The sequence below is a fragment of the Eurosta solidaginis genome, chromosome 5, assembly GCF_040869045.1.
Source record: "Eurosta solidaginis isolate ZX-2024a chromosome 5, ASM4086904v1, whole genome shotgun sequence".
NCBI lineage: Eukaryota > Metazoa > Arthropoda > Insecta > Diptera > Tephritidae > Eurosta > Eurosta solidaginis.
The window spans coordinates 165,438,984-165,459,805 of record NC_090323.1 but is presented as its reverse complement, the minus strand read 5'-3'; the positions used below and the strand labels follow the sequence as shown (position 1 = coordinate 165,459,805).

Below are 20,822 nucleotides of genomic sequence, written 5' to 3'. Positions count from 1 at the left end.
GGCGCAGAGCTTAGTTCTATAGGTGGACGCCTTTTCGAGATATCGCCATAAAAGTGGACCAGGGGTGACTCTAGAATGTGTTTGTACGATATGGGTATCAACTGAAAGGTGTTAATGCGTATTTTAAAAGAGCGTGGGCCTTAGTTCTATAGGTGGACGCCTTGTCGAGATATCGCCATAAAGGTGGACCAGGGGTGACTCTAGAATTTGTTTGAACGATATGGGTATCAAATGAAAGGTGTTAATGAGTATTTTAAAAGGGCGTGGGCTTAGTTCTATAGGTGGACGCCTTTTCGAGATGTCGCCATAAAAGTGGACCAGGGGTGACTCTAGAGTGTGTTTGTACGATATGGGTATCAAATGAAAGATGTTAATGAGTATTTTAAATGGCGTGGACCTTAGTTCTATAGGTGGACGCCTTTTCGAGATGTCGCCATAAAAGTGGACCAGGGGTGACTCTAGAATGTGTTTGTACGATATGGGTATCAACTGAAAGGTGTTAATGTGTATTTTAAAAGGGCGTCGGCCTTAGTTCTATAGGTGGACGCCTTGTCGAGATATCGCCATAAAGGTGGACCAGGGGTGACTCTAGAATTTGTTTGTACGATATGGGTATCAAATGAAAGGTGTTAATGAGTATTTTAAAAGGGCGTGGGCCTTAGTTCTATAGGTGGGCGCCTTTTCGAGAATCGCCATAAAGGTGGACCAGGGGTGACTCTAGAATTAGTTTGTACGATATGGGTATCAAATGAAAGATGTTAATGAGTATTTTAAAAGGGCGTGTACCTTAGTTCTATAGGTGGACGCCTTTTCGAGATATCGCCATAAAAGTTGACCAGGGGTGACTCTAGAATGTGTTTGTATGATATGGGTATCAAATGAAAGATGTTAATGAGTATTTTAAAGGGCGTGGACCTTAGTTCTATAGGTGGACGCCTTTTCGAGAGGTCGCCATAAAAGTTGACCAGGGGTGACTCTAGAATGTGTTTGTACGATATGGGTATTAACTGGAAGGTGTTAATGAGTATTTTAAAAGGGCGTGGGCCTTAGTTCTATAGGTGAACTCTAGAATTTGTTTGTACGATATGGGTATCAAATGAAAGGTGTTAATGAGTATTTTAAAAGGGAGTGGGCCTTAGTTCTATAGGTGGGCGCCTTTTCGAGATGTCATAAAGGTGGACCAGGGGTGACTCTAGAATGTGTTTTTACGATATGGGTATCAAATGAAAGGTGTTAATGAGTATTTTAAAAGGGAGTGGGCCTTAGTTCTATAGGTGGGCGCCTTTTCGAGATGTCATAAAGGTGGACCAGGGGTGACTCTAGAATGTGTTTTTACGATATGGGTATCAAATGAAAGGTGTTAATGAGTATTTTAAAAGGGAGTGGGCCTCAGTTCTCTAGGTGAACACCTTTTCGAGATATCGACATAAAGGTGGACCAGGGGTGACTATAATGTGTTTTTACGATATGGATATCAAGCTAAAGGTATTAATGAAGGTTTTAAAAGAGAGTGGTGGTAGTTGTACATGTGAAGGCACTTTCGAGATATCGACCGAAATGTGGACCAGGGTGGCCTAGAACATCATCTTTCGGGTACCGCTAATTTTTTTATATATGTAATATTACAAACAGTATTCCTGCAAAGCTTCCAAGGGCTTTTGATTTCGCCCTGCAAAACTTTTTCATTTTCTTCTACTTAATATGGTGGGTGCCACACCCATTTTGCAAAGTTTTTTTCTAAAGTTATATTCTGCGTCAATGAACTAATCCAATTACAATGTTTCATCCCTTTTTTCGTATTTGGTATAGAATTATGGCATTTTTTTCATTTTTCGTAATTTTCGATATGGAAAAAGTGGGCGTGGTCATAGTCGGATTTCGGCCATTTTTTATACCAATACAAATTGAATTCATATAAGTACGTGAACTGAGTTTAGTAAAGATATATCGATTTTTGCTTAAGTTATCGTGTTAACAGCCGAGCGGAAGGACAGGCCGTCGACTGTGTATAAAAACTGGGCGTGGCTTCAACCGATTCCGCCCTTTTTCACAGAAAACCGTTATCATCCTAGAATCTAAGCATACCAAATTTCATCAAGATACCTCAAAATTTACTCAAGTTATCGTGTTAACGGACGGACGGACGGACATGTCTCAATCAAATTTTTTTTCGATACTGATGATTTTGATATATGGAAGTCTATATCTATCTCGATTTCTTTATACCTGTACAATCAACCGTTATGCAATTAAATTTATTATATTCTGTGAGCTCTGCTCAACTGAGGAAGATGAAATTAAATGAAAAGAAAATCAAATGAAAATAAAATGAAATGGATATGAAATAAAATTAAAATGAAATAAAATTGAAATGAAATATGAAGTAAAATGAAAATGAAGCGGAATGAAATGAACATGAAATGAAAATTAAATAAATACGAAATGAAATGAAAATTAGATGGAAATGAAATCAAAATATAATGAAAATGAACTGAAAATGAAATGAAAACGAAATAAAAATGAAATGAAAACGAAATGAAAATAAAAATGAAATGAAAATAAAGTGAGAATGAAATGAAAATAAAATTAAAATGTAATGAAAGAAAAATTAAATGAAAACAAAATTAAAAAGAAATAAAAATAAAAATGAACTAAAAATGAGATGGAAATGAAATGAAATGAAACGAAAATCAAATGAAATTGATATCAAATTAAATTAAAATGAAATAAAAATGAAATGAAATAAAATGAAAGTTAAACGAATATGAAATTAATATGAATTGAAAATTAAATAAATATGAAATGATGAAATGAAAATGAAATGAAAAATAAATGGAAATGAAACAAAAATGTAATAAAATGAACTGGAAGGGAAATAAAAATGAAATGAAATAATATTAAAAACTTTTGGCATTGAAACTTCCGACAAAATTTACCTCATACGTCCACGCCATACAGGAAATACTTTGTACAACTTGTCCAGGCCAAGATGTGACCCATACTATTCGCTCTACCTCGAAGTAATTTTCCCATGCTAATTTCATCTGTTGCAGTACGCTATTCAACATAACGGTTTCCACTTCCTTGAGCCAGATTTCGACTAAACCCTTTAGGAAACAATAAAAAAAAACTCGTTTTATAATGTGAGCTTGATTTTCCCCAAAAAAAATTTTAACTTACATTCGCCAATGCTGGATTTATTTTGCGCACCAAGGTCACTTGCTCATCCTCATCCGATATCATTTCGGTTATTTCCATTTGTTCATCAAATGTGAGACGTGCAATCTGAGATAGAATGAAGGGAAATATATAACTACACCTTTCTTCAGGCTTGTTTTTCTTGCTCTCAACACTTACACCTTCGAAACACTTTCGTAAATGTGGCTGCACTCGCAGCGGATCCTTGGTCTCAGAAAGTATTTCCAGTAGTTCGTCGTTAGATAAAAAGAAGAAGCGCGCAAAGAATAGACGTTTTTGTTCTAGATATGTATTCAAACCCTTTTGTACTGTTTCTAAGTCTTCCACTGCTTTTACGAGTACCTCAAGCATATCTGGATACTCTGTGGCCACTATTACATTCAAATCTTCGACAGTGTGCTTCATTATCTTGCGCCATGTTTTGTCAACCTGAGAGAGAATTAAGTTGAAGTTAATGGAAATGAAATCCTCAAAAACATTAAGGTTTGAGTTACACAAGACCTTAAGTTGGGAACTAATATACTTCTCAAACGTTGTTTTTCAACGATATAGATTTCTCAAAGGTTGAAAAAAAAACTGGAGAATGATGTTTGATATCAACTTGAGAGCTAATAATTTCTCAAAGGTTAGAGAATACCTGTAGATTCAGGTTGAGTATCAACCTCTGAACTGGAACTTTTTCAAAGGATAGAGAACTACGTATTTTGAATATCAACTTGAGACCTATGAGTTTCTCAAAGGTTGGATAATACTGGAGAGTGATTTTGGTTATCAACTATAAGTTTCCTATAAGTTGGGGAAAACTTTTTTCGACATTCGGAGAACTATGTTGAATATCAACTTGTGAGCTAGAACTTTCTCAAGGACTGGAGAATTATGCAGAATACCATCTTGAAATTTATGAGCATCTCAAAGGTTGGAGAATATCTGTAGAATAATGTAGGATATCAACTTGAGAACTATACATTTCTCAAAGGTTGGATAATATCTGTAGAATAACGTAGGATATAAACTTGAGAACTATACATTTCTCAAAGGTTGTAGAATGTTCGGGGAATTATGTTGAGTATCAACTTGCTAGCGAGAAATATCTCAAAGATGGGAGAATTATGTTGAGCATCAGCTTGCGAACTAGAAATTGCTTAAAGCTTGGAGAATTTTGTTGAATATCAAATTGAGAGCTATACATTTCTACCAGGTTGGAGGATAACTGGAGAGTGATTTTGGATATCAGCATGAGAATTATAAATGTTGTATTAGAAAATTCCCTTTACACTTTCTCACTTTACATACCGACTTAAAATTACGCCCTTCAGTTGGCATCTGCCGCATTATATCCTCAGAACTAAAAATCGGCTCCAAATACATCCATGTGACCTGCACCTGCGTCCAAGCATCGATAATATTTTGTATAAGCAACAGCTTAGCTTCCCAATCGTCGGCTTTCGAACCGAGGGCCACAATAAACGGTGAACGTTTCATCGCTTGTGTACGCATTATGTGATCATCCAATTGTGTTTGTATATCATCCAAAGCCGATAATATATACGTATCTGAATCACGATATGGCAACACCTCAAATTTAACATCTTTCCAATCATTCTGCATAGAGTCTAAAATTGTATTTAATTCATATTCTTTGCCTGCCGCATTTGAAATTTCTTCCAATTGTTGTAAAATACTCATTATATTAGCATCGATCATATCTTTGAGTGTGGGATAGAGTGAGGGATTACATTCGGTACCCAATTGTTCAGATATTAAATTCCAATGACGTTCTGTGAGACCTTGACGACAGATAGCATCTAGTACTGGTAGATAGGCGCGGAATTTTTCAACTTTCATTCGTATTTGGTCGGCTGCACGACGTGCTGCTGGATTGTTGGCCAACTGGCGTGAAAGCTTGTAGACGATCTAGTTTGAAATGAAAGTGAGATACATACATATATTAGGTAAGAGGGGGAGTTGCAGTATATTATTTCATTGTTTCAGCTTACCCGATGCATATTCTCGACCTCGTCACGTATAGCATCGGCGTCTAAGCATTGGAAGTTACCGAACATCCTAAGAGATATGAATAACATTATCTTAAATTTTTCCGGTTAAGCGAAAACTTACCATATTTGATAATCCTTTTCAAATTCGTATGCTGTCTTCCAAAGTTTTTCAATTGGTTCCATTTTTTCGATAATTTCCGCGAGTGCAGGAAATGGTGATATATCAATTTGTAGCAATTGCTCTTCGACGTTGATGGCACGCGCTTCTCGACTCATATTCTAAAAAAATATTTAGGGATTTAAACAAATATTCAAAATAACCGGAAATTAAATTAGGTCGAATAATATAGTAGAAAAACTGTCCAATATATCCAAAGTCACCCTAGTAAGGATGTGTTTATTGTAGATGTGGTTACCATCACCACGAGATATGTATAACATTCTCAGAGCCCCGTCACATAAGAAGTTTTTCATATGGGAAGTTCCTAATATTATTGGAAAAACCTCTCAGGAGTGGATTAACGCCCACTCAGCATATAGATGATTAAATTTTGAATTTACCTGCATATCAATACAATTTGATTACTCTTTCTGCCTAATTAATGAGTTGTCATACAATTGAACAAAAGAAATAATCAAATATGAATAATTTTGATGATCAAAAACTGAAATCATTTTTCGATCACTTTTTTAAATAATTTTTGAAGTCCTTTGAGGATTAAATTTTTATATTTCTTAAAAAACAACAAAAGGAATAATAAAATATGCTTACATTTGATGATCAAAAACTGAATATGGTTTTCGATCACATTTTGGAATTATATTTGAATCAAATGTGCTTACTTTAGGTGATCAAAAATTTATAATCCTTTTTAATTCAGCTTCCTGATTCTTTTATGAATATATTTGTTGACTGAATAACGAATTTGTTAAAATTCTACTTTTCAATGAAAATCTAATTTTTTTCACATACACATATTTTTTCAATCACTAAGCTCAGAAAAAATATATAAAATATTTATTATATATATTCTTCAAAACAAGAAATAATGTAAATGCTGCTCGTGACCGAAGATTTCCCCAACCATTTCTCCACTTTCGGCTTCCCCGAAAATACATAATAGTTGGGCAATACAAAGGTTGTGAGCTATTTGAACCCCAGATAAGTGAAACAATCTTGATATACCTGGATACGGCTTCAAATTCCCGTACCGTATCGTATTTTAGATATTGACGATCATAGCTGATGTTGGATGTTGTAGTCGCAGGTGTATATCGCTCAAGTTTGTTTGAGGGCGACCTGCTGTTCAAATAGCTCACTTCCGCATGCTTTACTCCCCTGATGAAATAAGATTATTATGCATCATAATCGCATTCAAAAATGATTAAAAAATCTCAACCAAAACGATTGAAATATGTTCACAAATATGATCAGAAAACGACTGTGAAAATCAGTCAAATATTACTCTAAAACAATTAAAGCTCAATTTTACAATGATATCAAATATGAATAAAAAGCGTTTCGAAATAGGAATCATAAACGATTATTCAAGAATATCACATTTAAGGTACATTTTTCTCCCGACGATACAGTTATTTTCGAACAGAAAATACTTTTAAATTTGAACATTTTCAATCATCTTGGGGTATGATATTTAAATATTTTTTGATCAAAATTTTCAAAAAATTCTGTCTGGGACAGGGCTAATAATGTTGTAAGCTGATGTAGTAGGAAAAACAAAAAAAATTATTAAATAAAAAAATTGTAATTGATTTAGCTAAAAAAAAAAAACAAAATACTGCATTACTGGAACTAATGGGTAAACGCGGCCGCCGTGGTATGATGGTAGCGCGCTCCGCCATCCACACCGAAGATCCTGGGTTCACGCCCGGGCCAAAGCAACATTAAAATTTTAGAAACAAGTTTTTTCAATTAGAAGAAAATTTTTCTAAGCGGGGTCGCCCGTCGGCAGTGTTTCGCACGCACTCCGAGTGTATTTCTGTCATGAAAAGCTCTCAGTGAAAACTCATCTTCATTACAGGTGCTGTTCGGAGTCGGCATAAAACAAGTAGGTCACGTCAGGCCAATTTGTAGGAAAAATAAAGAGCAGGACGACTCAAATTGGAAAGAAGCTTGGACTAAAATCTCTTCGGAGGTTATCGCTCATTACATTTTAATTTATTTAATAAAATTTTTTTTATGGGAACTAAAATAACCCATGTTACAGATGCAATCGAATGGGAATGATGACAAACCACGTTCCTATTTATGCAAACTAAGCCGAATTGTTAATATCTTAAGAAATTTCATTACAGAAGATCTTGGCTGCAAAATACTATCTGTGTGCAGCTTGAAATCTCGACAAACCACAATCCAGAGGATCTTACGCTTTCCTGATGAGATACAATCCAGACAGGTCAAAACACAAACATCATACACTCTCAACAAAAAGATACCCGAGAATGCTAATTTCAAGACAAGACAGTAAAAAAAGCGTTAGTATCAAGTGCCCGTGAAATTCGAGATGTAAAAATACAGGCGTACGTTCAGAAAACGAATTGTTTTTAAAATAAATTGAAGCTCTCCCAGGTATTGAAGTTATGCCACAAAAGAGGAAACTATGCCAGTCAAAAATTATTTCGGCGGCTGCTTATCGGTAACAACCGATACCGACCAGTTATTGTTTCATAGCGGATTATTATCGGTAGCGAGTTTGATTGCTAAGTTTTCAACTTTTTACCACCGAATCATATGTTTCTTATTATTTTCTCATACGTTTGTTATAGCCATGATACAGATGTGTCATGGATTATAAAGTGAGCTTTTAGTGGTATCTATTTCATGACATACCGATGACATAATGAATAAAATTAAAGAAATAAAAAACCTTTTTTAAAAATAAGCTTTTATTATTGGTTAATAAAATTAACTTACAACTTAACAATAAATTGACTCTAAAGAAATATAGCACTTTATAAGTTCATTGTAACCTTTAACGGTAATTAGGCTTTTTCGTCTGCGACAAAAAAATTCTATATTGTACATAATTATATATTTTTAACATTAAAACTTTACACCTAAATTATTAAATCTTACAGTTTATATCACAATCCTAATTGTTCTAATAAATCGTGTTACATTGCGATAGCAAGAAAAGGAGATCCCAAATGTTCTTAATTATACCATCAAAATTTAACACGTTTTTTATGAGAACAATTTGGACTGTGATATAAACTGTAAGATTTAATAAATTAGGTGTAAAGTTGTAATGTTAAAAATATATAATTATGTACAATATAGAATTTTTTTGTCGCAGACGAAGAAGCCTAATTATCATGAAAGGTTACAATGAATAGTGCTATATTTCTTTAGAGTCAATTTATTGTTTACTTTTTAGTTAATTTTATTAACCAATAATAAAAGCTTATTTTTAAAAAAGTTTTTTTTCTTTAATTTTATTTTTTACTTTTTAGTTAATTTTATTAACCAATAATAAAAGCTTAATTTTAAAAAGTTTTTTTTTCTTTAATTTTATTGTTCATTTTGTTCCCACGAGTATATGACAAAAACGGTCCATCCCCCCAGAGGTCCATTGTAAAGGGATAAGGGCTTCAGTACAACAGGGTTCGCCCTGGTACCCTGAGGCGCAACGTTAACGATATGAAATTTGTATACACCCTCATATCATTCAGCCCTCAGCACGTGCTCACCTTGCATTGGGTCATAAATACTAATAATAAATCAGAAAAAATCCACATTCATAACCAACAAATTTTCTCTGTGGCAGAGATCGGCATCAGGTAACTTTTTTGATACTCTAATTTATCCGCAGCAATTTGAGTATAAGTACGTAGAAAACAACCAAGCGCAGATAGTCTGATCTATTCTTTTACATACAAAAATTATTGTGTAAATATAAGCTATGATGCATATGGATACAAGCTACAACGGTCTCTCACGAACTATTCTCGTGTTTGGTTTGTTTTCGTATGAAATTTTAATTGAAATACGAAGCAAAAGTTTGCTTCGAAGGGTGAATTTCAAAGCGCAACTGCTTGCTCAGCTAATCAGTTATCAGCTGAGTGAAAGAAACTGTGCTTTTCAAACGATACGTTGAGCCAACTGTCAACAACCCATCGATAAAAACGTTGAGTGAATGGAGCGGAAAATTTTTATGGTCACTAATTTGCCGTAAAGTTGCAACTCTGCGTTCCAAGAAGTTATCACTAATTAACTTCGCCAGCAGTGTTGCTTTTGGAATGCGCCCTATGCTTTGTTCAACTCATTCAATTAATTTGTATATATGTGCATACACATGTTCACGTGTTCTTGCAACAACAAAACGTTAAATACACACATACATACATATGCATATACAGATTTTCGAGAAAACATATCGTATGTGTTTGTCAAAAGTAGCTTCACTTCGGATATCAGCATCTTCGGTTGTCAGATCTTTCGCGTTCAACGCTAACGCGGTGTCAGAATGAAAAAGACTCTCAACCAAATTACTGATACGAATCGCTACGTTTGAATAACCCTGACTGAGTATGAGTACACGATTTTGTATATCATGATCCGAATATATTGGCGCATATTCATAATCGAAATAAAATGTGACTAAGTTAGTTGAAGCATTTTTGACAGAGAGCACATATAAAATTGTGTCAAACAGTGTTAACTAAGTTAAAATCATATTTTATTGCGACTTTTCCTATGTCGCGTTCAGTTTACAACTACTCATTCCTGATCTCTGCTATGTGGGTTAAATCTGTTTTAAAATACTAGCCGTGTTTTTTTTTACACGTAAACGTCTATACGCTTATACTTTATATGGACTGCTAAGCGTCAAACTTTAAATACACTTCTGAAATTGCTGCGCATAAAATGTGTACTACTAAATATCAATACGCATTATACTCAGATGTAACTGAAATATGTGTTTTTGTTTCACCCTCTACACTAATTCTATGGGTGTCCAGAATTCATCGCAAGTGATTTAGCTATATGTTATACACAGGCATACAACAGAGGGTCGTGTCTCCGCTTTTCGGTACGCCCTGTAGCTAGTTATTTAACCACTGCCGCTAGATGGGTCTCCTAAGCATTATCTAAGCGAGGATAGGCGTTTTTTCACGCGCAAACGTAAACGTATACGCGTGTATAAAAAAACGGCTAATATTCCAACTTCGCTTAGCTAAAATTCCATCGCCAAAAATCTGTAAAACAAAATCAAGTGCGCAGAAAAGTATGCAACACTTACCGAAAAAACAGCCTAACCGCGTTAGCGTTCGTTGTATCACAGAATTGTTACACTTTGTAAATGACGGCTGTTGTTTGCAAGGTTGCATTCCTTTGAGTCTTCGTTTTCACCATCTGGATTAACAAAGTCATGAGCCTGGGCATTCGCGCAATTTTAGTGATGTAAATTGCATGGCGCCAGCACCAATGCGGTGCCAGCTCAATGGTAGCTCACTGACGAAATGACTCCAAACGAATTTTTGACGCTACTTAGTAGTGAGTGCGTAGTACATTTCACTTGCGCTATTGAGTGAAACGACTTTTGTGTGTCAGGCACGAGTTTGGTGTTATTGGCGCTACTGGCAATGATGACACTGAGCTGATGACGGTAGCGCTGGTAGTTCAGCTTTTGAATCAGAGAAAGAATTGATGACCCGTGTAAATTATTATGGCTTTGGCCGTGTAAATCATTATGGTGTATTTGCGCCAAATAAGTGCTGCGGACATAACAACCGGAGTCATTTTTGAGTTATATATTTTAGATTTAATGCACAATTAATATGGGTGTGTTTGAGCGGCCAAATAATAATAGTAGTATTGCTAAAGTGATGCTAAGTTGATGGAATGTCGCTAATTTCCTAGCGATGATCAATAGATTGTCAATATTTCGTTAAACGGAAGCGCGAAATTGCCACATCTGCTCACATTTTCCAAGATTTTACATTCTTGATTTTACTTAAGCTGTTATGCCAATATTTTTCAGGCAGCTTTTTTCAAAAAGGGAATTTTTCCAAAAGCAAAATAAATTACAGGAAAGATTACAGAGTTAAACAGCCTTAAAAATTCAGCTATGTTGGTTATACACAGAAATACAACAGAGGGTTGTGTCTCCGCTTTTCGCAAGCGTGAACAATAATAAAAAATAACGTGACACGCGTGATTTACCACGTCTGTCTCAAAATCCACGGTTAGGGACTGGCGGGTTTGTATGGGACTTAGGCTGTTATGGCAAAGTAAACACAAATCTTTACCGATAACTGTGTTATCGATTAATTTATCGAATTCTCGCAAAGTAATATTGCATTGTCATCGGAGTTATACACGTCTGCAAAATTTCAGCTCAATCGGACACCGGCAAGTGTATCGAATTTAACTTGCAAGATTCCATTACATACAACAAAAGTGAAACTAAATAAAAGCTTATAATAAAAAGCGACAACTTTTTGATGACGTCGATATATTTTCTATTACCAATCGATAAAAAATACCATTAATAGAATATGTTTCAGAAACGCCCTATCGCTGGATTCGGTTAATGAACACCCTATTTTGGAATTTTTTTCATATGTAATCAAGCTGAAGTCAAAATATATTGAACTGAAGCTCAAATAGGACAGTTTTGACACAAATTGTCAGACAATGCGTTCTTCAACTGAGTTCTGAGACGGTGTTTTTGAAACAATATCTCATATAGGGCGTTATTTAAAAATATTCTGGGATAGAGCGCCCAAGAAGCGGCAGACGAGATATTCCATTCAGCTATTGTTATACGGAGAACTGGAAATGAAATCCATTTTTTTGAAATAATACGCATAACTAGTGGGGATTTTTTTGATGTCGGGAACATATATTGTCGAAATTTTGTCGTATTTGAATTTCAACTTTGATTACGTGTCGCGTAAATATTTCGTGATTGTGCAAGTCTGCATTAAGTTATACACTCAATTATTTGCAACTTTTATCAGCTACCTCTAAAAATCATTCGATTACATACATTTATACATATATACTCACCTCAATCAATTCATATAGTTCATCGACTGTATCAACACGTTCCTTCAATTCTTCAAGTGTCATAACTTCCCGCGTTTCCTTAACTCGAAATCCGTCCATACGACGTTTTTCATACAAAATAAATTCTTCAAACTTTTTGCGTCGTTCACTACGGATGTAAGAAAAATATTAGCAAGCAGCAGTAAAACATGATTGAAATTATTAGCGCGCAATGCAATGCAATACAAACACAAACACATTAATAAAAGATGAATAGGTACAAACTCGATAATGAAATGGTTTGCAAGTACAAGAATTTTTCAAACAGATACGCATTTGTGGAAACGTTTAATTAACTTAGTTTGATTTTGTATTTCATTTGTTTTTGTTCGCACTTAACTTCGAGAGGAAACTAGCATACACTTTTTTGAGAGGCTTCAAATACATACCGCAATGCCATTTCTAAGTTTTCGCGCACTACGTTTAGACGTGCTGCGCTTAGATCCAATACTTCTTCCAATTCGCCGGGTAAAATGAAAGTACGTGAATTAAGATGAATGTGATCACCTGTTGAATAGAGGAATGTCATTGCATTATTGTGGATATAGAGGTGTATTGCTACACTTTATATACCCAGTTGTAATATAGAGAAAAGGTGTTTTATAAGAGCATAAAATAGTTTAATAGCTACCCACCCAGCATTTTTTGAAATTATTAATCATATTAGAGTCTTTTTCGAGTCTCCAGCATGATCAAAATAAGCATATAAGCGCTCATTTTCGGATCGGAAAAGACTCCGCTTGGTGAGCCTCTTTTAACCCATATTTCTAATCAGTATATAATATTTTTCGAGTCATATTTACCATCATTTATGAGTCTTGTGGGAATAATTTTTAAGTGTGTTTTAAAGCTTTTGCGATCAAAAGAAGACTCGAAATCGACTCCCTCTTATGAGTGAAATATGATTTATTGAAAAAGCAGCAACAAAATGTAAAGCAGACAAAAATTGTTTACTCAATCATCTTTCGATCCCCTGTGATCAATTTGTGATCGCTTTACATTTTGTTGTTGCTTTTTCATAAATCATATTTCACTCATAAGAGGGAGTAGATTTCGAGTCTTCTTTTGATCGCAGAATTGATTAAACAGTTTTTAGTCGCCCAAAGGAGTCGAAAATGTCTCATTGTGGTGATTTATACTTTAATCAATCTTCCACATGCTATGTGGGTATTGGCTTTTACAATTTAAATAAATCAAGTTGCGTAGAAAGGAAGAGATATCAGACGGCTTGCGTTTTGCCGGCGAGCAGTATGTTTGCCTGCATTGAGTTCAAATAATAAGCAAACATATGTACATACGTAAATATTCATATAGCAGTGACGTTATCGCATTGCATTGGCATACGAACAAACAGGTACAGAGATAGACGACCGCCTGCACTAGTCAATCATGAAGCAATGCTGATGTGATTATCAAAGATTTCGCTTAAATACTTTTTCTTCATGCCTACGTTTCGGGATAAACGAAGCAAAGTTGTGCGTTCGATGCACCTGAACAAGTCGTCGCTAAAAAGGCACTTATGTAGAAGTGGTTTAAAAGTAGAAAAGCTAAAGGGATAAAAAAATTGTTAGAAAGCTACTTCAACTAACTGACATGGACCATAACAGAAGCTACGCAACCGCCGTGCTGAAAATTTCAAAAACAGTGTTAAACAGTGTTACAATAACGAAATGATCTGGAGTAGCGGTACCACAAACGAAATAGAAGAGTGCTTTTTCATTATATATTCGTTCTAATTTATGTATTTGTATTAGAGATATACGGCGCCGATAAACGCCGCCGCCGCCGCCGATTTTGGTCGTTTTTCGCACGCCGCCGCCGAATGTTAAAAATATTGGCTCGGCGGCGGCGGCGTCCGGCGCGGTACTATATTTTCTACTCGTTTAAGTCTGTTTAGGCCATTTATTGTTCAAGTCGAAAATTGGTCGGATATGATCGGAAGTGGTATCAACGGATGCGCATCACTGCCAGTTATAAGAAACTAATTGCGAAATTTAACTCTTTCTAACTGTTCAAAAGTTATTTAAAAAAACAGGCGTTTACGATGTCAGCTTAACACGGACTTTACATCGCCCAATTCACCAAGTTACTAAAACAAAACACCTCTAATTTGTATCGAGTGAAAAAAATTTTTTTGTGGAAGAGAGAAGGCTTAACGTTTGGTAGAACAATGGCGGGTGGCTGCCAAGCCTTGAGCTTCTTACCACCGTTGAATTCTCATCGATTTCGAACTTTTAGTGAAGTTAACACTGGGTATTGATGATGATGAAATATGAAATGTCGTTCGCTCATAGACTGCAAACTCAGGTAGGTGGTGTACACTCGATTAGTGACAGCTTCGAAAAATTTTGGTTAAACTGGCCAGTCAATAAAGACCTCATTTCGAAAAGTTTGGGTTATGAAACTTTAAACGAGTTGTTTTCGTATGGACTTTGGGAGTACACTAACTCCATATGCAGCTCATTTGTATTGCACTTTGCTTCTTTGAAATCTTAAGGAACTAGAAAATATATTCCATACCAAGGTATGATTCCGGAAACTCATTTAGAGCAACCAATTAATTTTATTCTTTTTTAAAAGAAGTTGAGCATATGAAAATTTCATATTTAATTTTTTATTGACCAAGAATTGAATTTATGAAACCGTCAGTATTGAAATAATGACAGTTAATCGATTGCATGCTATGTTCAAATCGAACACCAAGTGGTCGATTTCAATCCATGCTATTCGAATAAACGATGAACAATTATTTCCCTGACTATAATAGTTCTTATGCTGGTTGAAAGAAGTTAAATAATATTCATAGAAGACGCGAAGATCTCACGACGCTAAAGACTTCGGACTCATAAGCTTTATTTCCTTCGTGTTAATGTTCAATGAAATGCTTACAGATTTCCATATAATTATGTAAGCACGGTCGTAGTTGGACCCCAGCTTCTCTGGCAATAAAAGCGTAGGCCAACCGAAACTTTGTTTGATGAACTCCCTACCTCTGCATTTTATTCAAAAATGCCCTATCCGAGCATATATTTAATATATTTTGACGTTACGTAAGGCATTAAAAAAAAAAAAAAATTGCGACGGGGCGTTCAACCGAATTCTTAGATTAGTGCTTTTAAAATAAATTCTGAAATAGGACGCTTTTCAAAAGAGGCCTGGGATATCGCCTTATTTAATTCGCAGCCAGGATAGCCTGATATTCAACTCAGCCGATAAACTCTTGACAGCCTTCCCAGTCAATGAAAACTCTTTAAATAAATATTGTAACGATTTTACTTGCAAATCCTCTTATTTGCAATCCTCTGCTAAGTTCGAATCACTAAACTGTTGAATAAATAACTCCAATATTGAATAATGGAAAAATGGCCTTTATTAAAGTACTTCACAAAAACACTTATACTTTGCTACTCGCTGGCTTAATAACCAAACTGATTGATAACTCAAATTAAATTCTACTATTGGCCGCCAGATCGCGTGCTTAATCAATAACTGATTGATTGCTCAACTCAAACTGAATTGCAGCGCCTCTACATCTGTTGCCTTTTATACCCTTTGGTGTCCTCGTTCGCATTTTTCCAGAATGTACTAGCATTGTCCATGAGCTCTCAAACTTCTCAGCTATAACTAAAATTGCACAATTTTATACATCTTTTAGGCGCTTCCAGAATCTACTAGTCCAGTAGCTCTCAAACTTCTCAGATATATGCATGTGTTTGCGCATTGACTCTCCGCTGCTCGTATTCGTACATGGTACATATGTGTAGACGCAATTATTTATTCCTTTATGTAGATACATAAAGATTGAATTATTGATGTGAATGTTTGTAGTTTACAGTCTCTCGCGCGCACATAGGCGTATAAGTAAATGCATCTGTGTGTGACATCTCTCTGGGCTGCCTTATATATGTGTATACTTGATTTGATTATTAACGTAAATACTGCTTGGCATGGCCTTAGCATCGCCTTAGTGATGGGATAACTTAGTGATGCTATAATATCCGTGACAATATAGAAGTCAACCGGATTACCAACGCTCTCGGAGCAGCTGCAGCAAGCACTTATATTTGTCGCCAGACTCAATCTGATATGGGTTCGGTGGCACGAAAGTAGTGGGAAATAAGCTACATAGCTGATTTCTCCTTTGAAAACTCTTCGGCCTTTTCCTTACCATTTATCACTTTATGGCCTGGAACCCAGAACTGATGTATGGCCTGGCCGGAGCGAATTTGTTAATGCTTTTTTTTTGCGTTCTACGGCACGACATGATTGAGTAATGTGTGGGATTATTGCCTTGACCGCCGCTTGACTTTCAATATATACATATATTGACGCGACTGCATCTTAAGCCCGCTAACTACATAATTCCTACTGCTTTCTTCGCGGCTACAATTTACGCATGAAAGACACTGGGCCTACTTATTTCTGGATCGACACAGTAAACAGCAGAACCGACCCGTGCATGCTGCGTTCCGACAATTTTGCAACCTTGCGTCAACCCTCCGGCTCTATTGTGACCCCTTTGAAGCACAAGTAGGGGATCATTTAGTCCATTTTCCCTATTATATATAACCCTCCAAGTTTATCCTAAGCCATTCTACAATCGTTCCACCCGCCATCTGCAACATAGCAAGATCTGGATTTTTTTGATATCAATAAAATTTAAACAATTTTGTTGTTAACGTTATGCAGGCGTGTAAAAAACCGATAATACATTGATAACTTTTCGATAAACTACCGATAAATCTTCGATACATTTTCGATAAGGTAAAAAAAAATGTAAGGCGCGATAACCTCCATAGAGATTTTAGGCCGAGCTTATCTTCCAATTAGCGTCGTACTCCTTTTATCTTTTCCTACAAATCTGCGCGACGGGACCTACATTGTTTTGTTGCAAGGCAGATGTGTTTTCACTGAGAAGATTTTCATGGCAGAAATACACTCAAGTGGGTATACTGTCTACACTTGCACTTCAATTCAGACTACGTAACATGTTTTCATTTAGCAAAAAGGAGGAAAAACTATGCATGTACTTAGTGAAAAGAAGTTTAAAACTAGATATATGCGTGTATGTAATATAGTAACTATACAGTGACGGACAAAAATCTGAATACACCCCCTATTTCCGCTGGACTGAAAGACTAATAACTTATCAGAAAAATGTGACTATTTTCATACCTTTCATGAAAATGAAATGGTATATTAACCTCGTCACGAGTCCTTAAAGAGAAATAGATAGACCCACCATTAAGTATACCGAAATAATCAGGATGAAGAGCTGAGTTCATTTAGCCATATCCGTCTGTCCGTCTGTTTGTTTGTATTCAAACTAGTCCCTCAATTTTTGAGATATCTTGATAACATTTGGTGAGCGGATGTATTTCGGTGTCCTATTAGACATTTGTCGGAACCGGCCGGATCGGACCACTATAGCATATATCCTACGTATAACCGATTTTGCAGAAAAAGAGGATTTTTTCATATCTTCCACAATTTATCAGAAGCTTCAAATTTCACCATATGCTTACGTACATACATATATAGCATATACTGTTGTCTGAAATCAGAGACCGGTGATATATATAGTGTATACCCCATATAAACGCCCACTTTTTATACTCAGTTGAGCAGAGCTCACAGAGTATATTAAGTTTGATTGGATAACGGTTGGTTGTACATATATAAAGGAATCGAGATAGATATAGACTTCCATATATCAAAATAATCAGGATCGAAAAAAAATTTGATAGAGCCATGTCCGTCCGTCCGTCCGTCCGTCCCTTAACACGATAACTTGAGTAAATTTTGAGGTATCTTGATGAAATTTGGTATGTAGGTTCCTGAGCATTCATCTCAGATCGCTATTTAAAATGAACGATATCGGACTATAACCACGCCCACTTTTTCGATATCGAAAATTTCGAAAAACCGAAAAAGTGCGATAATTCATTACAAAAGACAGCTAAAGCGACGAAACTTGGTAAGTGAGTTGAACTTATGACGCAGAATAGAATATTAGTAAAATTTTGGACAATGGGCGTGACACCGCCCACTTTTAAAAGAAGGTAATTTAAAAGTTTTGCAAGCTGTAATTTGGCAGTCGTTGAAGATATCATGATGAAATTTGGCAAAAACGTTACTCCTATTACTATATGTACGCTTAATAAAAATTAGCAAAATCGGAGAAGGACCACGCTCAATTTAAAAAAAACAAAAAATTTAATATCTTTACAGTATATAAAAAATTATGTCTACATTCAACTCCACTAATGATATGGTGCAACAAAATACAAAAATAACAGAAAATTTCAAAATGGGCGTGGCTCCGCCCTTTTTAATTTGATTTGTCTGGGATACTTTTAACGCCATAAGTCGAACAAAAATTAACCAATCCTTTTGAAATTTGGTAGGGGCATAGATTTTATTAGGTTAACTGTTTTCTGTGAAAATGGGCGAAATCGGTTGATGCCACGCCCAGTTTTTATACACAGTCGTCCGTCTGTCCTTCCGCATGGCCTTTAACACGATAACTTGAGCAAAAATCGACATATCTTTAATGAACTTAGTTCGCGTGCTTACTTGAACTCACTTTATCTTGGTATGAAAAATGAACGAAATCCGACTATGACCACGCCCACTTTTTCGATATGGAAAATTACGAAAAATGAAAAAATGCCATAATTCTATACCAAATACGAAAAAAGGGATGAAACATGGTAAGGCAATTGGATTGTTTTATTGACGCGAAATGTAACTTTAGAAAAAACTTTATAAAATGGTTGTGACACCTACCATATTAAGTAGAAGAAAATGAAAAGTTCTGCAGGGCGAAATAAGAAACCCTTAAAATCTTGGCAGGTATTACATATATAAATAAATTAGCGGTATCCAACAGATGATGTTCTGGGTCACCCTGGCCCACATTTTGGTCGATATCTGGAAAACGCTTTCACACCACTTCCTTTTAAAACCCTCATTAATGCCTTTAATTTGATACTCATATCGTACAAACTCATTCTAGAGTCACCCCTGATCCACCTTTATGGCGACATCTCGAAAAGGCGAACACCTATAGAACGAAGGCCCACGCCCTTTTAAAAATACTCATTAACACCTTCCGTTTGATACCCATATCGTACAAACAAAGTCTAGAGTCATCCCTGGTCCACCTTTATGGCGATATCTCGAAAAGGCGTCCACCTATAGAACTAAGCCCCACACCCTTTTAAAATACTCATTAACACCTTTCATTTGATACCCATATCGTACAAACATATTCTAAAGTCACCCCTAAAATAAAAAATAAATGTAAGGCGCGATAACCTCCGAAGAGATCTAAGGCCGAGCTTCTCTCCCAATTTGCGTCGTGCTCCTCTTGATTTTTCCCTACAAATTGGCCGGACGGGACCTACATGTTTTATGCGACTCCGAACGGCATCTGCAAGGCAGATGAGTTTTCACTGAGAGCTTTTCATGGCAGAAATACAATCGGAGCGCTTGCCAGACACTGCCGAGGGGCGACCCCGCTTAGAAAAATTTTCTTCTAATTGAAAAATCTTATTTCTAAAATTTTGATGTTGCTTTGCCCGGGAGTTGAAATCAGGGCATACGGTGTGAAAGGCGGAGCACGCTACCATCACACCACGGTGGCCGCCAAAGTCACCCCTGGTCCACCTTTATGGCGATATCTCGAAAAGGCGAACACCTATAGAACGAAGGCCCACTCCCTTTTAAAAATACTCATTAACACCTTTCATTTGATACCCATATCGTACAAACAAAGTCTAGAGTCACCCCTGGTCCACCCCTTTATTGCGATACCTCGAAAAGGCGTCCACCTATAGAACTAAGGTCCAACTCCCTTTTAAAATACTCATTAATACCTTTCGTTTGATGCCCATATTGTACAAACAAATTCTAGGGTCACCCCTGGTCCACCTTTATGGCGATATCTCGAAACGGCGTCCACCTATGGAACTAAGGATTACTCCTTTTAAATACTCATTAACACCTTTCATTTGATACCCATATCGTACAAACGCATTCTAGAGTCACCCCTGGTTCACCTTTATTGCGATATCTCGAAAAGGCGACCACCTACACAACAACCACCACTCCCTTTTAAAACCCTCATTAATACCTTTAATTTGATACCCATATCGTACAAACACATTCTAGGGTCACCCCTGGTCCACTTTTGTGGCGATATTTCGAAACGGCGTCCACCTATGGAACTAAGGATTACTCCCTTTTAAAATACTCATTAACACCTTTCATTTGATACCCATATCGTACAAACGCATTCTAGAGTCAACCCTGATCCACCTTTATGGCTATATCCCTAAATGGCGTCCACCTATAGAACTATGGCCCAATCCCTGATAAAATACTCTTTAATGCCTTTCATTTGATACACATTCCAGGGTTCTCTCGGTTCATTTTCCTACATGGTTATTTTCCCTTATGTTGTCACCATAGCTCTCAACTGAGTATGTAATGTTCGGTTACACCCGAACTTAACCTTCCTTACTTGTTATGTATACATATAACATTTT

At 36.1% G+C, this 20,822-nt stretch overlaps 1 protein-coding gene across 1 annotated transcript in view; it reads right to left on the bottom strand.

The window, feature by feature from the left end:
- The window catches only part of Dnah3 (dynein heavy chain 3, axonemal), a 457,577-nt gene that overhangs the window by 284,941 nt on the left and 151,814 nt on the right, over window positions 1-20,822 (bottom strand). Inside the window, exons 19-26 of the mRNA XM_067756774.1 lie at window positions 12,660-12,777; window positions 12,232-12,379; window positions 5,317-5,474; window positions 5,196-5,262; window positions 4,492-5,112; window positions 3,358-3,627; window positions 3,181-3,285; window positions 2,937-3,107 (exon numbers count right to left, since the gene is read on the bottom strand). Of these exons, the coding sequence (XP_067612875.1) occupies window positions 2,937-3,107; window positions 3,181-3,285; window positions 3,358-3,627; window positions 4,492-5,112; window positions 5,196-5,262; window positions 5,317-5,474; window positions 12,232-12,379; window positions 12,660-12,777 (1,658 nt within the window). The remainder of the gene's footprint in view (window positions 1-2,936; window positions 3,108-3,180; window positions 3,286-3,357; window positions 3,628-4,491; window positions 5,113-5,195; window positions 5,263-5,316; window positions 5,475-12,231; window positions 12,380-12,659; window positions 12,778-20,822) is intronic.